Consider the following 13501-nt stretch of genomic DNA (forward strand, 5'->3'; position numbering starts at 1 on the left):
CGGCGGGCAGCCAGCCGCGCCCGCCCCGGCCGCGAGAGCCGTTACTCGAGTAACCCCCTGAGGGGAGCGGCCGTTGGGCACCTCCCCCCCCCGCCCCCGCAGCCCTTCCCGGGCTCCTGGAGCTGCGGGCCGAGGCGGCGGCTCGGCCGTGACAGAGAAGAGGTACCGGGGGGAGGGCGAGGGAAAGAAAGGGAGAGGGAGGGAAGGAGGGAGAGAGGGAGGGCAGAGGGGAGGGGCGGTGGGGCACTGCCGGCACCGCCCGCCGCCCCGCGAGCAACAGGCGGGGGCGGGGGAGGGGGAGGGGCCTGCTGGCCCCGCCCGCCCCGCCCCTCCGGCGCGGGACTCGGCCTCGGCTCCTCCCGCCCCCGCGCGCCCCCGCGCAGACGCGGACGGCGGGGCGCGCGCAGGTGGCGGGCGGCCCCGCTGCGCTCGCCGCCGCCGCGGGCCGGCCTCCGGCGGGGTTAGCGCGTCGCCGCCGGGAGGGAGGAGGCGAGGGCGCGCGTGCGAGCGCGGCTGGCTCGGGGCCGCCGCCTCCCACGTGAAGGGCCGCGACCGCCCGCCCGCCGGAGCAGCCCGGCTGCTGGCGCGGCGGGGGCGAGCGCCGCGGCCGGCAGGAGGAGCCCCGGTGCCCCGCGGCGCCAGGGCTGCCCCGCCGCCTCCGGGCCGTGCCCCTTGCGCGCCCTTCCGCCGCCCGGCCCCGGCGCTGCCTGCCGCCTCGCGGCTGCCCTCGCCGCTGTCGTCGTGCGGTGGGTGGTGGCGGGGGGAGGGCTTGCGGCGGCCCCCCCGCCCCGGGAGCTTCAGCCGTGCCGGGAGTGGATGCGCCCAGGAGGAGCCGCCGAGCCCGCCCAGCCCCTTCTGCTCGGCCGGCGATGCGGGGCGCCGCGATGGCTTGACGCCGGGCCGCGCCGTGCCATGGAGGGGATGACACGCTTCGTGGTCGCCTCGGCGGCCGTGGCGCGGTGGCGAGCGGCGCTGCCGGCCCTGCTGCCGCTGCTGCTCGCTGTGCCGGCGCTGCGCGGCTCGCCCGCTGCAGGTAAGGGAACAAAGGGGCCGCGGGGCCGCGCCGCGCCGCCTGCCCGCGGCAGGTGTGCGGGGCCGGGGGGACCCCGCCGGCCGGGCCGGGCGGCGGCGGGGGGCAGCTGGCTGCCGCGGGGGGTGGTGTAACGGTGCCGGGCGAGCGGGGGCCGCGCCTGGGGCGGGCGTCCCGGGCCGCGCCGCGCGCGCCGGGGCGGGCGGGAGCCGTTAGTAACGGCCGTTGGTGGTGGTGGTGGTGGTGGTGGGGGGGGGTTCCGCGCCTCCCCTGCTCCGCCGAACGGGTGGGGGAGAAACCCCGCGTCGCCGCGAACGTAACCGCCTCTCCTGCGCGTACGTACACACACGTATATAAATATATATGTGCGTGCAACGTATGTCGTAGCGCTGTGCGGACTTGGAGTAAGTGGGTGACTTCACCTTGTTGCGCGGACTGCGGGGGAGGGGGGGGGTGGCTGCTGGGCCGCGGGGGGCCGGCTCGCGCCGCCGTGCCCGGGCCGTGCGGCGGGATGAGGTGTTTCGGCGGGATGATGTCATCTGCGAGCTGCCCTTCCCGGGGGAGGGGGGTGCGGAGAGCCCCCCGCCCCTCCTGCGTGTGGGGCTTTCTGAGGACTCGGGGCGTTTGGAGGTGCCACATGTCAGGCGGTAGTAACACCTGCGGAGTGCGGGATGCGCTGGCTCTTTTTCCACGGTTTCTAACGTAGAAGTCAAGCGTTTGGAATTAGGAAACGGCAGAGCCCCTCGAAACACAAAATGCTGCTCTCCAAACATAGCCGGGGAATGATTTGTGTGTGAAGAAAACTGTTAACGCTTCATATGGTGGCTGCATTCTGCAGATAGTTCAAAATTGCCAGGAATCAGTGATCTTTTTTTTTCTTCTACCCCCTCCCTTTCTCTAGTGGCTCTAGATATTAAAATTAGTCTGTAGTTAAGCGCACAGTTTAATCACAAAGATGTCTCATTTGGTTCTGTTCCCATAGCACTTTTTGCTTGATTTTTAATACTAGATTTTTTTTTTAAATGCAGCAACTGACATCCCATAGGAAGAGACAAAATTTTTGCTCCGATTATGTCTTCTCCTTCTGGTAGACACCAGGTATAAAGTAATATGTTTTTATCAACATAAAAATAGTAGTAAGATATGGTAAAAACGTGTTAACCTGTTTCACAAAGTGGACGAACTGGTGTTGACCTTCTTATTTAAACTGAAAGAGCTAATTGAGGTGTTTACTGTTGGATGCTTAAATATAGGAAGCCTTGAGCCATTTTACATAGTGTCACCATCTTTTTAGTGATAGTTTGTCTCCAACTCAGTAGTTTGTTTTGGTGGTGCCTGGTTAGCTTTTTAGTTGTTAGGCTCTGATCCACCTCACTTTTTAACCAACAAGAGATGTTCTGTTTATTTTTAACAATTGGATTGTTAAGATGAGAATTCATAATTTCTGGTAAGCTTCAGAGATTTTTTTCTTAGGTGGAATAGGTTTTAACAACAAAAAGGAGGAGGCAAAGGGATAACTCAGTTTTGGAGATACTTTGTTTTTCCGCAGAGGTTAATAGAATATGGTTGGGTGTCTTTTTCTAGAACTTAATGGTAAGTCAGTAGAGGGTTTTGTTTAATTGTTTGTCTAATGCTTAATAGGCTTTAACTGAAGTTGCTGTAGAGTTCTGTAAACTTTTGTGTTAATGCTGTACATTCTTGTATAACTTGCGAACAGCAGTACAAATATTATGTAACTTAACGAGTTTTCGAGCTGCTCGGAGAGAACATTTGGAGACAATAGATCTCACCCGGAGCAATGCTTTCCTGTTTAAAATTGTTAAGACTAGAGCAGGAGCCTTCAAACTCTTTTGATTTGTGAACCCTCTACTTGGTCTTTTTCCACTGGACATGTGAATCATGTACACTGAGTTTCAGCATAATAAGAACAGACTTGCTTTTCGCAGGATACCTCTCAGAGGCACCTTAGAAATGGCCCGTTGATCTGGAGAGATTTGAAGACCTCAGGTTGCAGAGAAAAAACGTGTTTTTGTTCTTTCTTTATTAAGGTGAAATGCTTTATTAAAAAGCCTGCCAGGAATCTGATTCCTGTCTCATGGGCTGATAATTTTTAACAAGTTAGGACAAAATCTTTATCCTGGCCTTTTCTTTAGCCTTGAAATGTTTCGATGGTGTGGTGGTGGTACCAAACAGAAGAGGAGATGTGGGCTGGTTATATGCAGTAAACTTGGATAATGTTCGCTTGATTGTTCAGGAGATTTTAAACTCCCTGAGTATCCCCCTTGGTGCCGTTCACTTGCTTTTCAGTGCCGTTTGGTCTTTAACAGTATAGGAATGGCTAGAGCAAACTGCTACAGCTTAAAGCTATGCAAAAGAGACATATAGTAAGAGAGGGAAATGGCTATTATAGCTACTTGCTTGCAGTTGAAATAGCAAAGTGAACATCAGTACTTAAGAAAATTAAGTAATAAATCAGCTTGGATTTTGGAATGCTTAATCCAGTTCCCACTGAAGTCACATGTTGCTGAATCAGGGCTTCAGCTTCTACAATTAAGCAAATGCTGAACTCTTAGTACGTGGATAGGCAGCTAGTGCTAAATTCGGTACGTATCTGAGTACCTTGGTGAACGAGGGCTTTGGTCAGGCTCTGTGAATGTCTTGTTGCTCAGACAGGGTTGTATTTTTGCTTTTGTTTTATTGCACAATCCATGTAACTCCTGCAGTGACAATCAGGAGAGTTTATCTTGTTTTGCTGCAGTGCTTTCAAAGGAGAGAGGAGAGCTATGCACCAGACTGAGGAGTCTCTCATGAGTTTCCGCAGAGGCTCAAGGACCAAAGACAAGGTGTTGAGGTCAGGAGAGAAGATCAGATATAACTGCCTTATGGGACAGTTGCAGGATATTGCTTATTCAGCTTAATTACATGAAGGTGTTGCAAGACACTTTAGTTGGCATTACGTCCCTTGTGACCAGTTCAACTTGTCAAGCTTACTTCCAGTTAATTTTCACAGAAGACCCATATGTTTGGAAGATTCCCACTAAGGCTGCTTTCTATGCTGTGCTTGCTTTATTTTTGTCAGCTTTGTGTCTACAAACTACACTTAGTCTTGCCAGAAGAAATGTGTTTTTTGTTTGCATGTTCTTTCAAGAAGTTAGAATGCTAAAACAAGCTAGTGCAGCTTTTTGTTCAGTTATCTGTTTTGAGGGTGACATTTGTTCCCTGTGGAGCTAAGTTTTAAATTTCTCAGACATGCATGGGACTTTGTTAAAGGCATACCTTTTTTTTATTATTAAGTAAAGTAACTTTTAATAGCTTTTGCCTACCTTGTGTAATAGATTTCAAGAACTGGACACACTAAAGAGCAGTGATTCTTGCTGCAGCACAAAATTTTGAGGTCTTGAGAAGCTAATTGTGGTGAGTAGCAGATTCTGACAACCCTGTTCTCATTTCTCAATTCGGAGAGTGCGTGTGCGTGTGTTGGGGGGAGTTTCGTGGGAGAGGCAGTGTGAAGCAGAAATAGGCTTCTCTGTACTCTCACTTCAGCTGTGGGAGACGTGGCTTTCCTTCATTTGAAAATAAACCTACTTACGGATGATGTCTGTAACTACTAGTGTGTCTCCAGCCTTGCCCATTGTGGTATTTGATACAAATAACACTAACTGGATAAGAGTTATATTAACTATGAGTGTGTCGTGGGAACCTAGGTACAAGTAAAAAGGCATATGGAAATAGCACAAGAAGTCTTTTAAATTGTCTTAAAACCCCAAAGTCACTGTATAATAGCATTAAGTGAACAACACAAACTTATACTAGCTGGAATTAAATTAAGAATTACATGTTCACCGAGTCCTTGCCAGTATAGTGGCTTTTGTACTCTTGAGAAGTGTGATTTGATGTCTTTTTATTGCTTTAAAAGTCATATATCTCTGTGCTTTTCTTCAGTAGTTTCAAAACACATGAGCAATAACAAATTTGATTGGCATACATTTTTCTCACTCCCTATATATGCCATGTTTTCAGCTGTTGATGTTACTTGATACAGCTACTTTGGAAGGCTGATAGAAAATACTACTAATCGGTTGCTCTCATGAAAGGTTTTCCAACTAGTCCACGAGACAGGAAAAAACATAACTGACCATTAGTAATCACATCACTAATTTCATCAGGGTGATTAATTGTATGTAAAATGCACAGAATAAATACTGGACAAAGCTAAACTGGGCTGATAGTTCTAGCTCTTATTAAAGCTTTAAGATGTTATGAGATACTTTTAAGAAATGGTATTACTTTGCAGCACAGTTGGAAACAAACAACTATTTCAGTTGCGATTTTCTTTACTATGTGTTTTGCCATAGGCTGCAGTTTTTTGGGAGTTTTTTTCAAAATGTCATCTGAAAGAGTTCAGCTACTTTGGTGCTGAGGCAAAGAAACAAACAATAGTTTCTGTTTTGAGTTCTGCCAGCCTCTCTTCTGAACAACTTTAATACCTTATGCTGTGGAGCATGCAATTAAAATCTGGCAGGTTGTTACTGCTGTGAGAAGGATGTTTTCTTTGCTGCTGCTTTGAAAGTGACTTTTCTTTTTCAAAAGCTTATAATAACCACACATGGTCTATGTGCCCTTGGCAGAGAACATGTGGTTTTTGTCTGCTAAAATTTAAGTATATTGTATTCTTGCAGAACCACCCCTGTCTCTTAATACTGACCAGGGTGTGTGTGGTACCTTGACAGAGCTATTAAATGTGTTTCCCCCAGCCCAGAATGATATGTGAAATCTGACTACAGTGTAAAAGTTGACTCAGACTGCTCCAGCACTTAGGCTGGATTAATCGTGAAGAGCTGGCACCTACCTGCTTTGTGTTTAAGGACATATCTGTACTATGTAATGGAAAGTTTTCATGTCTTTGAGGGAACTTGGACATCTATGTTGTGGTGCAGTATTGTGTGATGTTACTGGGTTTCATTGGGCAGGAAGAGGGGGAAAAGGAGAGAGGGCTCTTAAAAGAAGTCATCGTGGGACTCTTAATTAAGCAGTGGGACTAAGACAAGGATCTATAGATCTCCTCCGGTCACTGTCGCACTCACTGAGATGTGCGCGGGAGCCTGGGAGGTGCAGGAGTAAGAGGGAAAGAGACACAAATTTCAAGAAGGTTTGTGAAGTGAAAGAAAGTGGAACTGATAGGACAAGAAGACCGTTAGGGCAGGAGTAGGAAATAGGTCTGGGATGAGGGAGACTGCACTGTGGATGTTCATCCCAGAGGAAAAGCAGGGCAGCCTGCTAATGGGATGAGCAGCTTGGGAAACATAAACTGACTTGGTAAAAGAGGCAAATAGTGTTGAAAGGAGGAGCTAGAAATAGGGACAAGGGACATAGGACAAGGCTGGAAGAGACCTAGTTGAAGGAATCAAGCTTTAAATTTAGGAGCAGAGAAGCTTGTTCTTGTTGCTTTGGGACACTTTCTCTAGAATTTGGCATGGAACCGAAGATATTGGAATATTGTCACTTTCCTCCTCTTAGCCAGGAGTGTGATGATTTGTTGCTACTTGGACTTTTGGTGAATGTATATGATTCAACTCTGTGGCAGAATTGTTTTTCATGGCTTATTTTAAAAACTGGAAAATTTCTTCCACAGACTGTAAAGACAAAACTCAAAAAGTTGTAAATGTTGAAGTTAAAATCACATGTGCAACTTTTAGCTCTTTGCTGCTGTGCATGTAAGTTATGGTACAGCCTGTGCTAAGATGTTCACAAAGTGTGTGTGTGTGTATATATATATATACACACACACAAACATAAATATATACATGCATGTTAATTACATATTAATAGCTATATACACACATGAATATGTATACCTGCACACACCCACACATAGACAGGACCACCATCGCGTTCAATATACAGAATTGATTCTGCTCTGGGGAGAAATTTATGTTGGATAGTAAATGAAGAAATTATCTATAGGACTCATGCTGCTTTTGTAGCAGATGTTTGAAGGTGTGAAATGAATGGGGCAGAGGCAACAGAGAAGTTTTTGGTTTTTTGTTTTTCTTTTTCTTTTTTTAAAAAAAGGTTTCACTGTTAATGTAGTTAAATGCTGTCCTAGACAATTGAATTCTGTTGCTGTTGCAGAGTTCCAGCATGATATGAGCAGGTTGCTTAAACCAAGCTTCCCACAGGTGGTCACTAGCTGTGTGTTCCTCATTTACTGGACTTGAGACCTTTGGGATCTGTTTTGCAGAAATACTGAGTGCTTGCAGCTGCAACTGAAGTCAAGGGGAGCTATTCTTGAATAGATGTTGTGTGTGTATGTAACTTTAAATATTTATTAATGCTTCAAGCCAGGGATGCAAAATTTGACCTTGTTTCTTGGTTTCATATCTGTAAAGCTTGCATTCTTAGAGGTATTTTGAAAATCAAACTATGAAAGATTGTGAAATGTTCAACTGTAATAACTGATCACAAAAGAAAAGTCCATCAGGAAGCTAAAGACTTGTGTTCAGAACGATAAGATCCAGTGGATCAGTCTAGTAGATCAGTCTACCTGACTTGAATCCTCAGAAAAATGTTGGAAGAAATAAAATATTTCTAAACAAATAGAAAATAACAGGTGGTGATGTCATGGTGTGCATTTGTCGATGACAAAATTTATTTATTCTTTTTTTAGGATGAATTAGCAAGCCCTACAGATGGGAGGGAATTACTATGCTTTATCCAAGTGTTTGGGGATTTTGATTTTTATTTTCTTTTAATCATATCTTCAGAAAAACAACTTGTGTTTATGGTGGTTGATGTTTGTTGCTCACTTCTGTTTTTTATCAGTGTCAGCCTACGTCCCCTACTTGTCTGTTCTTCGCACATGAGCTGTTTTCTAACCCCTTTTGTCCCATTCTGTATTCCCACTCTGATTTAGAGAGGCTTCTCTTCCATGATGTCCCTGATTATAATTTTGAATCAATTTCAGCCATCTGGTCAAGACAGTGTGTCTCGTCTTGTGGTCTGAAATAAAGGGAAGAGGCTAAAATTGACCATTAATCATTACCAGCAAGTAAGGCGGGGTGGGGGTGGGGCTGCTGGAGACATAATGAAAGAGAAGCCTGAAAATCTGGGTGCTTTTCAGGAAGGAAAGTGCATAATATTGTGATACAGAAGGGGCTGAAAACCAGCACAGCTGTAGAACGGGGAACGGGCGATGCAGTGGTTCTGCACAGGGTGACCGGGAATTTATAGCAGATCACAAATTGAATGTGATTCAACAGGATCGCAGTGTTGCTGAGCCTATGGGTTAGGATCCTTAGCACATCATGTGTAACTGCTTTTTTGTTTTCTTCAGCATCAAAGTGCTTTAGATGGAATGCTGTGTCTAGTATTGGGCACTGAGCTTCAAAGAAGCTGGGCCACTGGAGAGAGTTCAGGCCTGATCTAGAGGAAAAAAGGGTGGACAGGACCTTATTCAAAGATATAAAAGATAATGCAAAGAGAAGGATAATAAGCTGTTCTTTATGACTGTGCTGAATAAGAAAGCAAGACTTAAATTGCAGTAAAAGAAACATAGGTTTTCTAATTTCTGACCTTTCTAACAGTGGGGATACTGAAACCCTAAAATAGATGATTTGGGGCAATAATGTAATCTCTATTACTGAAGTTTTAAGAACAACTTAGATAATGATCTAACAAAAATGGATTGCACCAGTGATCCCACAGTGGTGTAGAAGGATAGATTAGATGACTTCCTGATGTATTTTGCTACCCTGTTTTTCTGAGATTCTACGAATAATGTGTAGACATGCAACACTGGGGCCAATATCTGTTCATTGCTGGAAACTGTCTGATGTGATGGTGAAACAATGCATGGTCATATAATTAAATACTGTATTATAATGTTTGTGCAGAGAATGGCTGCATAAGGGTTTCGTGGGCAGACCTGGTAATGACAGCTCCTAACTTCTGAATGGTTGACTTTAGGTTTAACAGTTTCATCAAGTTTCCATTTCGTACCTACCGCAAAGACTGTTTTGTAGTCTTTGCTACAGCGATCTTATCCTTGGTAATAAAGAATAAAAATCAAAAAGTAAACCTTCAATGTGCTGCATTTATTGCATGCTGTGTACATTTTATGAAAGCAGCTGTAAAAAAAAGAAATCTATTTAACAAGAAACAATATTAACATAAAATAATATGTTTAAGTGAATCCCAGTTACTAGTTATTAGGGACTGTTAAAATCCTCTCCCTCTCCGACAGGTACAAGAAATGGTATGGATATGATTTTGCATGTGTGAGTTTTATTCATTAAACTAGTATTTATATATTTAACAAGTGGAAAGAAAAGAGAGGCAGTATTAATGTTCGAACACATTATTGATATTTCTATGAAACACAGTTAAGCGAGTTGGGAACTTGTTTGCCTTAATACAAAAATTGGGATTAGCCCTTCTCTTTAGGGAAGGGAGATGATGGTCAGAAGAGGTCCATGTGAAAGTAATTCATCATATCGGAAAGGTAGACAATACAGGTGAAGATGCTTTTCCTTACTCAGTATTGCTATGATTTACAAATATTGTTTGCAGCCTATTTTTTTAATTACTTTTTTCAACTGCATTTCCTATTGAGTGTTTCCATACCAAATAAGAAAATCAAACTGTTTAGAATATGTGTATCACTTCTTACCTGAGAAGAAAGGTCTCCTTTTATATGCTCCCCTGCTGAAAGTGTATGGAGCTGGTTTGTAGGTATTTTCTAAGTAAACGTTCTCTCCTAGTTTAGCGGCAGTTGTCTGATACTGTAGTATGATGCGGTGACTGCTCTTCTTTTGCTTGATAGGAACTAGAGTAGATGCTGAGCATATCTCACCTTTCTGTCTGGGATTTATAATTCTATTGTAAATAAACTCCACATCATGCATGCACATTTCAGTGAGTACTGCTCTCAACCAGAAAGCCATGATGCATGATTTAATTCAGCATAACTTGGCATTATTTGGAAATAAAACTCCAAACATTTATGTAGAAGGTCCCTCTGGGCTAATATCAGGTTACATTTTGGACAGAAAGAAGAAGGTTGTGTCTCAGCTACACAGTATTCTGATTAAGTAACTTCTCTAGTGCATGTCTACATTTAAAACTGGAACTAATGCTGACTTGGGACTAACTTGTGTGCTATATCAGGATAGAAATCTCATGTCACAAAGACACAGAAATCCCGATCTGGATCAGAAGTCTGGTTTGAAGATGGTTTCAATTAGAATCTGACAGTGACCTTACTTCCTGTCCTTATGCTGAAAGATGAGAGATTTGGGCTTCTAGCCATTGACATTCAATTTTGAAAAGACTTAATTTGTTCCACTCTGACAGAGCTGAAAAAAGTTTTTCTTTTGTCTTTCCAGAGAGCATGTGCTTTTTATAGTAACTTGGTTTAAAAAAAAATCATATAAATGCTTATCAACATAATAACCAATTTTCTGTCATAAAATATTTTATTCAGTGTTAGTAGAACCAAGGAATTTTAAAGAAAATAAAATGCTTTTGTCTGTTTACTTTGTGCATTTCTTTAAGTAGTTACTTTACTGCTTCTACCACAGCCACTTTCTTAAACTATAAAAACTGTCAGAAGGATTAGGATAACTGAGGAATGTGAAGTGAATGTAAGTTCATTTTGCTGCTTTTAAAATTCACTGGATTCCTAGTAGACAGTGTCACTTGAAAGTATAATCTTCTTAAAGATCCTGCGAGCATTACAAACTTCTTTAGAAACAAAACCGAACATAGTTTCTGTACTGAAGTATTAATTCTTATGCTATGTTAGTATTACCAGTGCTGTTTACTGTATGTAAAGATTAAGTACTGAGTTCATGTGAAGATCTAAAAATATTATTGTTAAGGAGATTCTTTCTGATTTACTAAACTTACACTGTTAGTTGTTTTTCCTTACTTGAATGAGCCAAAAACATCATCAAAATGAATGCTACTTATGTGTGAGACTGTGCTGGCAGTTTAGAATGGCTGTATTAGTTTACACTTGGAAATAAAATACATCCCAGAAGAATGGAATAACACTTTTACTTGATGCTATATCATGTATTCAGTGCAAACATCCTTGTCATTCAGATATGACACTTTAGAAATGTTCTACAGTAACAGACAGTACTTTCCCTCATTCCAAAATAGTATGAACCTCAGAGGTCATATTTAAAACTTGTCCTGTTTGAATGTGGTCTTAAATAGCTTTCTAGATTTTTTTTTAAAGGCAGAAAAATGTATAAATTTGACATCTTCCAAATGCGGGAACAAGAGTTAATGTGCTTTGAAAAGAGAAGTACCTTGATTTGAGTGAATACTTCAAGCTCCTACTTCCATTTCTCGTAGGTCAGAAGAATTTATATTTCTAATGAATTAGTGGACTTGAGTTTTATGAAGACATATATTTTGAGATTTGCTCTTTCTGATTTTGAGGGAGTTGGAACAATATGAGAATCTTGCATGCAATATGAAAGTAACGGTTTCATTAAAAATGGTGGCTATTGGAATTCTTTCACATGTTTAAGGTCAGTCCTTGTGGATTGAATTATTTGGAGAAGGGTAGGTGAAAAGCACAGGTGCATGTTAAATATAGTTTGTTTTAAGCAATCAAAGCAACCACCCAACAGAACAGGTGTTTGTGGAATATACATATAACCTTAGGCATATGGTACTCATTTGTACTCATACAGTAGAGCACTAGCGTTTTTGGTTTTTTTTGTGAGAAAGAGGAAGAACTTTAACGTGCAGGATTTTTTTTCTGCATCAGTGTATTTAGGAAGTTGAAATGGAACAGAGTAGGTATAAGGTTTGTTTTTGTTTGTTTTTCATAACCCTTTCAACAACTGCTTGGTGGTTGTATATTTCAGTTAGGGTAGCCTGACTTGCAATGACTTACCTCTGATGGTCACGTGAATAGCCTGTTTTCTACCTAAAAAGTCTTGCAGATCCCTTCATAGCATTCCTTGCTGGTGTGTGTGGAAAGTGGCACATTCCTAAGTAAAAAATAATGCTTTGATAAATGGGCTGTTCATCAAGCAACCAGAACTTCTATTTCAAACAAGTGAAAACACCAGGTTTTCCTCTGTTTCTGTGTGTCATAGCAAGTGGCAATATATATTGAATCAGAAAACACAACAATAGAGTTAGAGCTAGTCTTTGGAGCTCAGGCTCTTTCTGTATCAATGTTGTTATGTTGTTGCGTGTCTGAAATGTTAAATTATCATCATACATAGCTATTGAAATAGAGACAAAAGACTAAGAGATTTCAGTTCCACAAACATGATAACATGATTTCTTTCATCCATTTGTTTCTGTTCAAATATAGCAAGTTTCAAATCCTTGTTCTTCCTCTTCAGTTTTCTTTTGGAAGACAATCCTTTTATGGGATTTTGTTTTTTTAACGATTGTATCAGCTTTCTCCAGTGTCCCTTTTATTTATTTGTTTTCTTGTATTCTGTCCTCTCTTTGTTATGTCTCAGTTGCTCTCCTGGAGTGAAGTTCCATCTTACCTCCTACTGAAAAAGAGAAAATGACATGATTCCAACTTTGGTTGGTTTTGCACTCTGTATGTTTCTTCCAAGCTTTTAAGGAGGAGAGTAGAACTTGTTAGGCGTGAGTGGGATTTCTTCTTTGTGGGGAAGGGAGGACTTGGAAAAGGAGAAAGGAGGAAGAAAGCAGGAGTGCAACCTCTTGCCAGACATGATTTTCCTTAATATCAGGCTGTGGTTCCACACTATTATTTCATGCAGGGGCAAATCCCAGTTTAAGATGTTCCTGTTACTTTTATCTTAGGTTGTCATTTCAGCTTTTTGGGTGGCTGTATTATATGCTGTATTTGCAAAACAGTCCTTTTGGTTTTTTTTTTACTTTTTTTTTTTTGTGTGCGTTCTCCTCTCTGAATAGGATAGGTCTTGAAACCCTACTTGGAGTAGAGGCATGCGAACAATTGGACTGGCACCTTTGGAGCACAGAAGTGAGCATCTGGAGATGTCAGGGTGGGGTGAGAATCTTTTAAAACAGTTGTCACTGACAGAATGGCATCACAGCTCTATTTTACTCTGTAGAAATTAATTTAAGGAGCAACTGCATTAAAACTTGTTTGCTCTTAAGTAGCCTCTGCCATTGAGAAGCCTTCATTTAAACAGTAACTTTGTCCCCATTTGAACTAGATTGCTCATTAATAATTTTTGTATGACTGCGTGGCTACTTTGGGAAGTTTTATCTTCTGAAAGGAAAGTAGGCTGTTCTGTTTGTAGGCAGTTGAATCAACTCAGAGTACATGGCTATTTCCATTTTTTTTAGGGAAGTACTCGTATGAATGATTGAGTTAACATGTTCCTTAGTCCTCAGTCACTTCATACTTAATACAGAAAGCTCCAACATTTCTCTAGATAAAGCATTTTCCCTTCTGTAACCGACAGCTTTAGAGAACTAGTGTTCTTGCTAATGCATTTT

General features: G+C 42.7%; 1 protein-coding gene across 3 annotated transcripts in view; it reads left to right on the forward strand.

Moving 5' to 3' along the window:
• Positions 1-346: 346 nt before the first annotated feature.
• KIAA1549 (KIAA1549 ortholog) overlaps positions 347-13501 on the forward strand; it is a 152730-nt gene continuing 139575 nt past the window's right edge. For all 3 annotated transcript variants that reach the window (XM_064514007.1, XM_064514018.1, XM_064514011.1), the window contains exon 1: positions 347-1033. In XM_064514007.1, the coding sequence (XP_064370077.1) occupies positions 817-1033 (217 nt within the window). In that variant the 5' untranslated portion in view covers positions 347-816. The remainder of the gene's footprint in view (positions 1034-13501) is intronic.

This window comes from Dromaius novaehollandiae, chromosome 1, assembly GCF_036370855.1.
Source record: "Dromaius novaehollandiae isolate bDroNov1 chromosome 1, bDroNov1.hap1, whole genome shotgun sequence".
NCBI lineage: Eukaryota > Metazoa > Chordata > Aves > Casuariiformes > Dromaiidae > Dromaius > Dromaius novaehollandiae.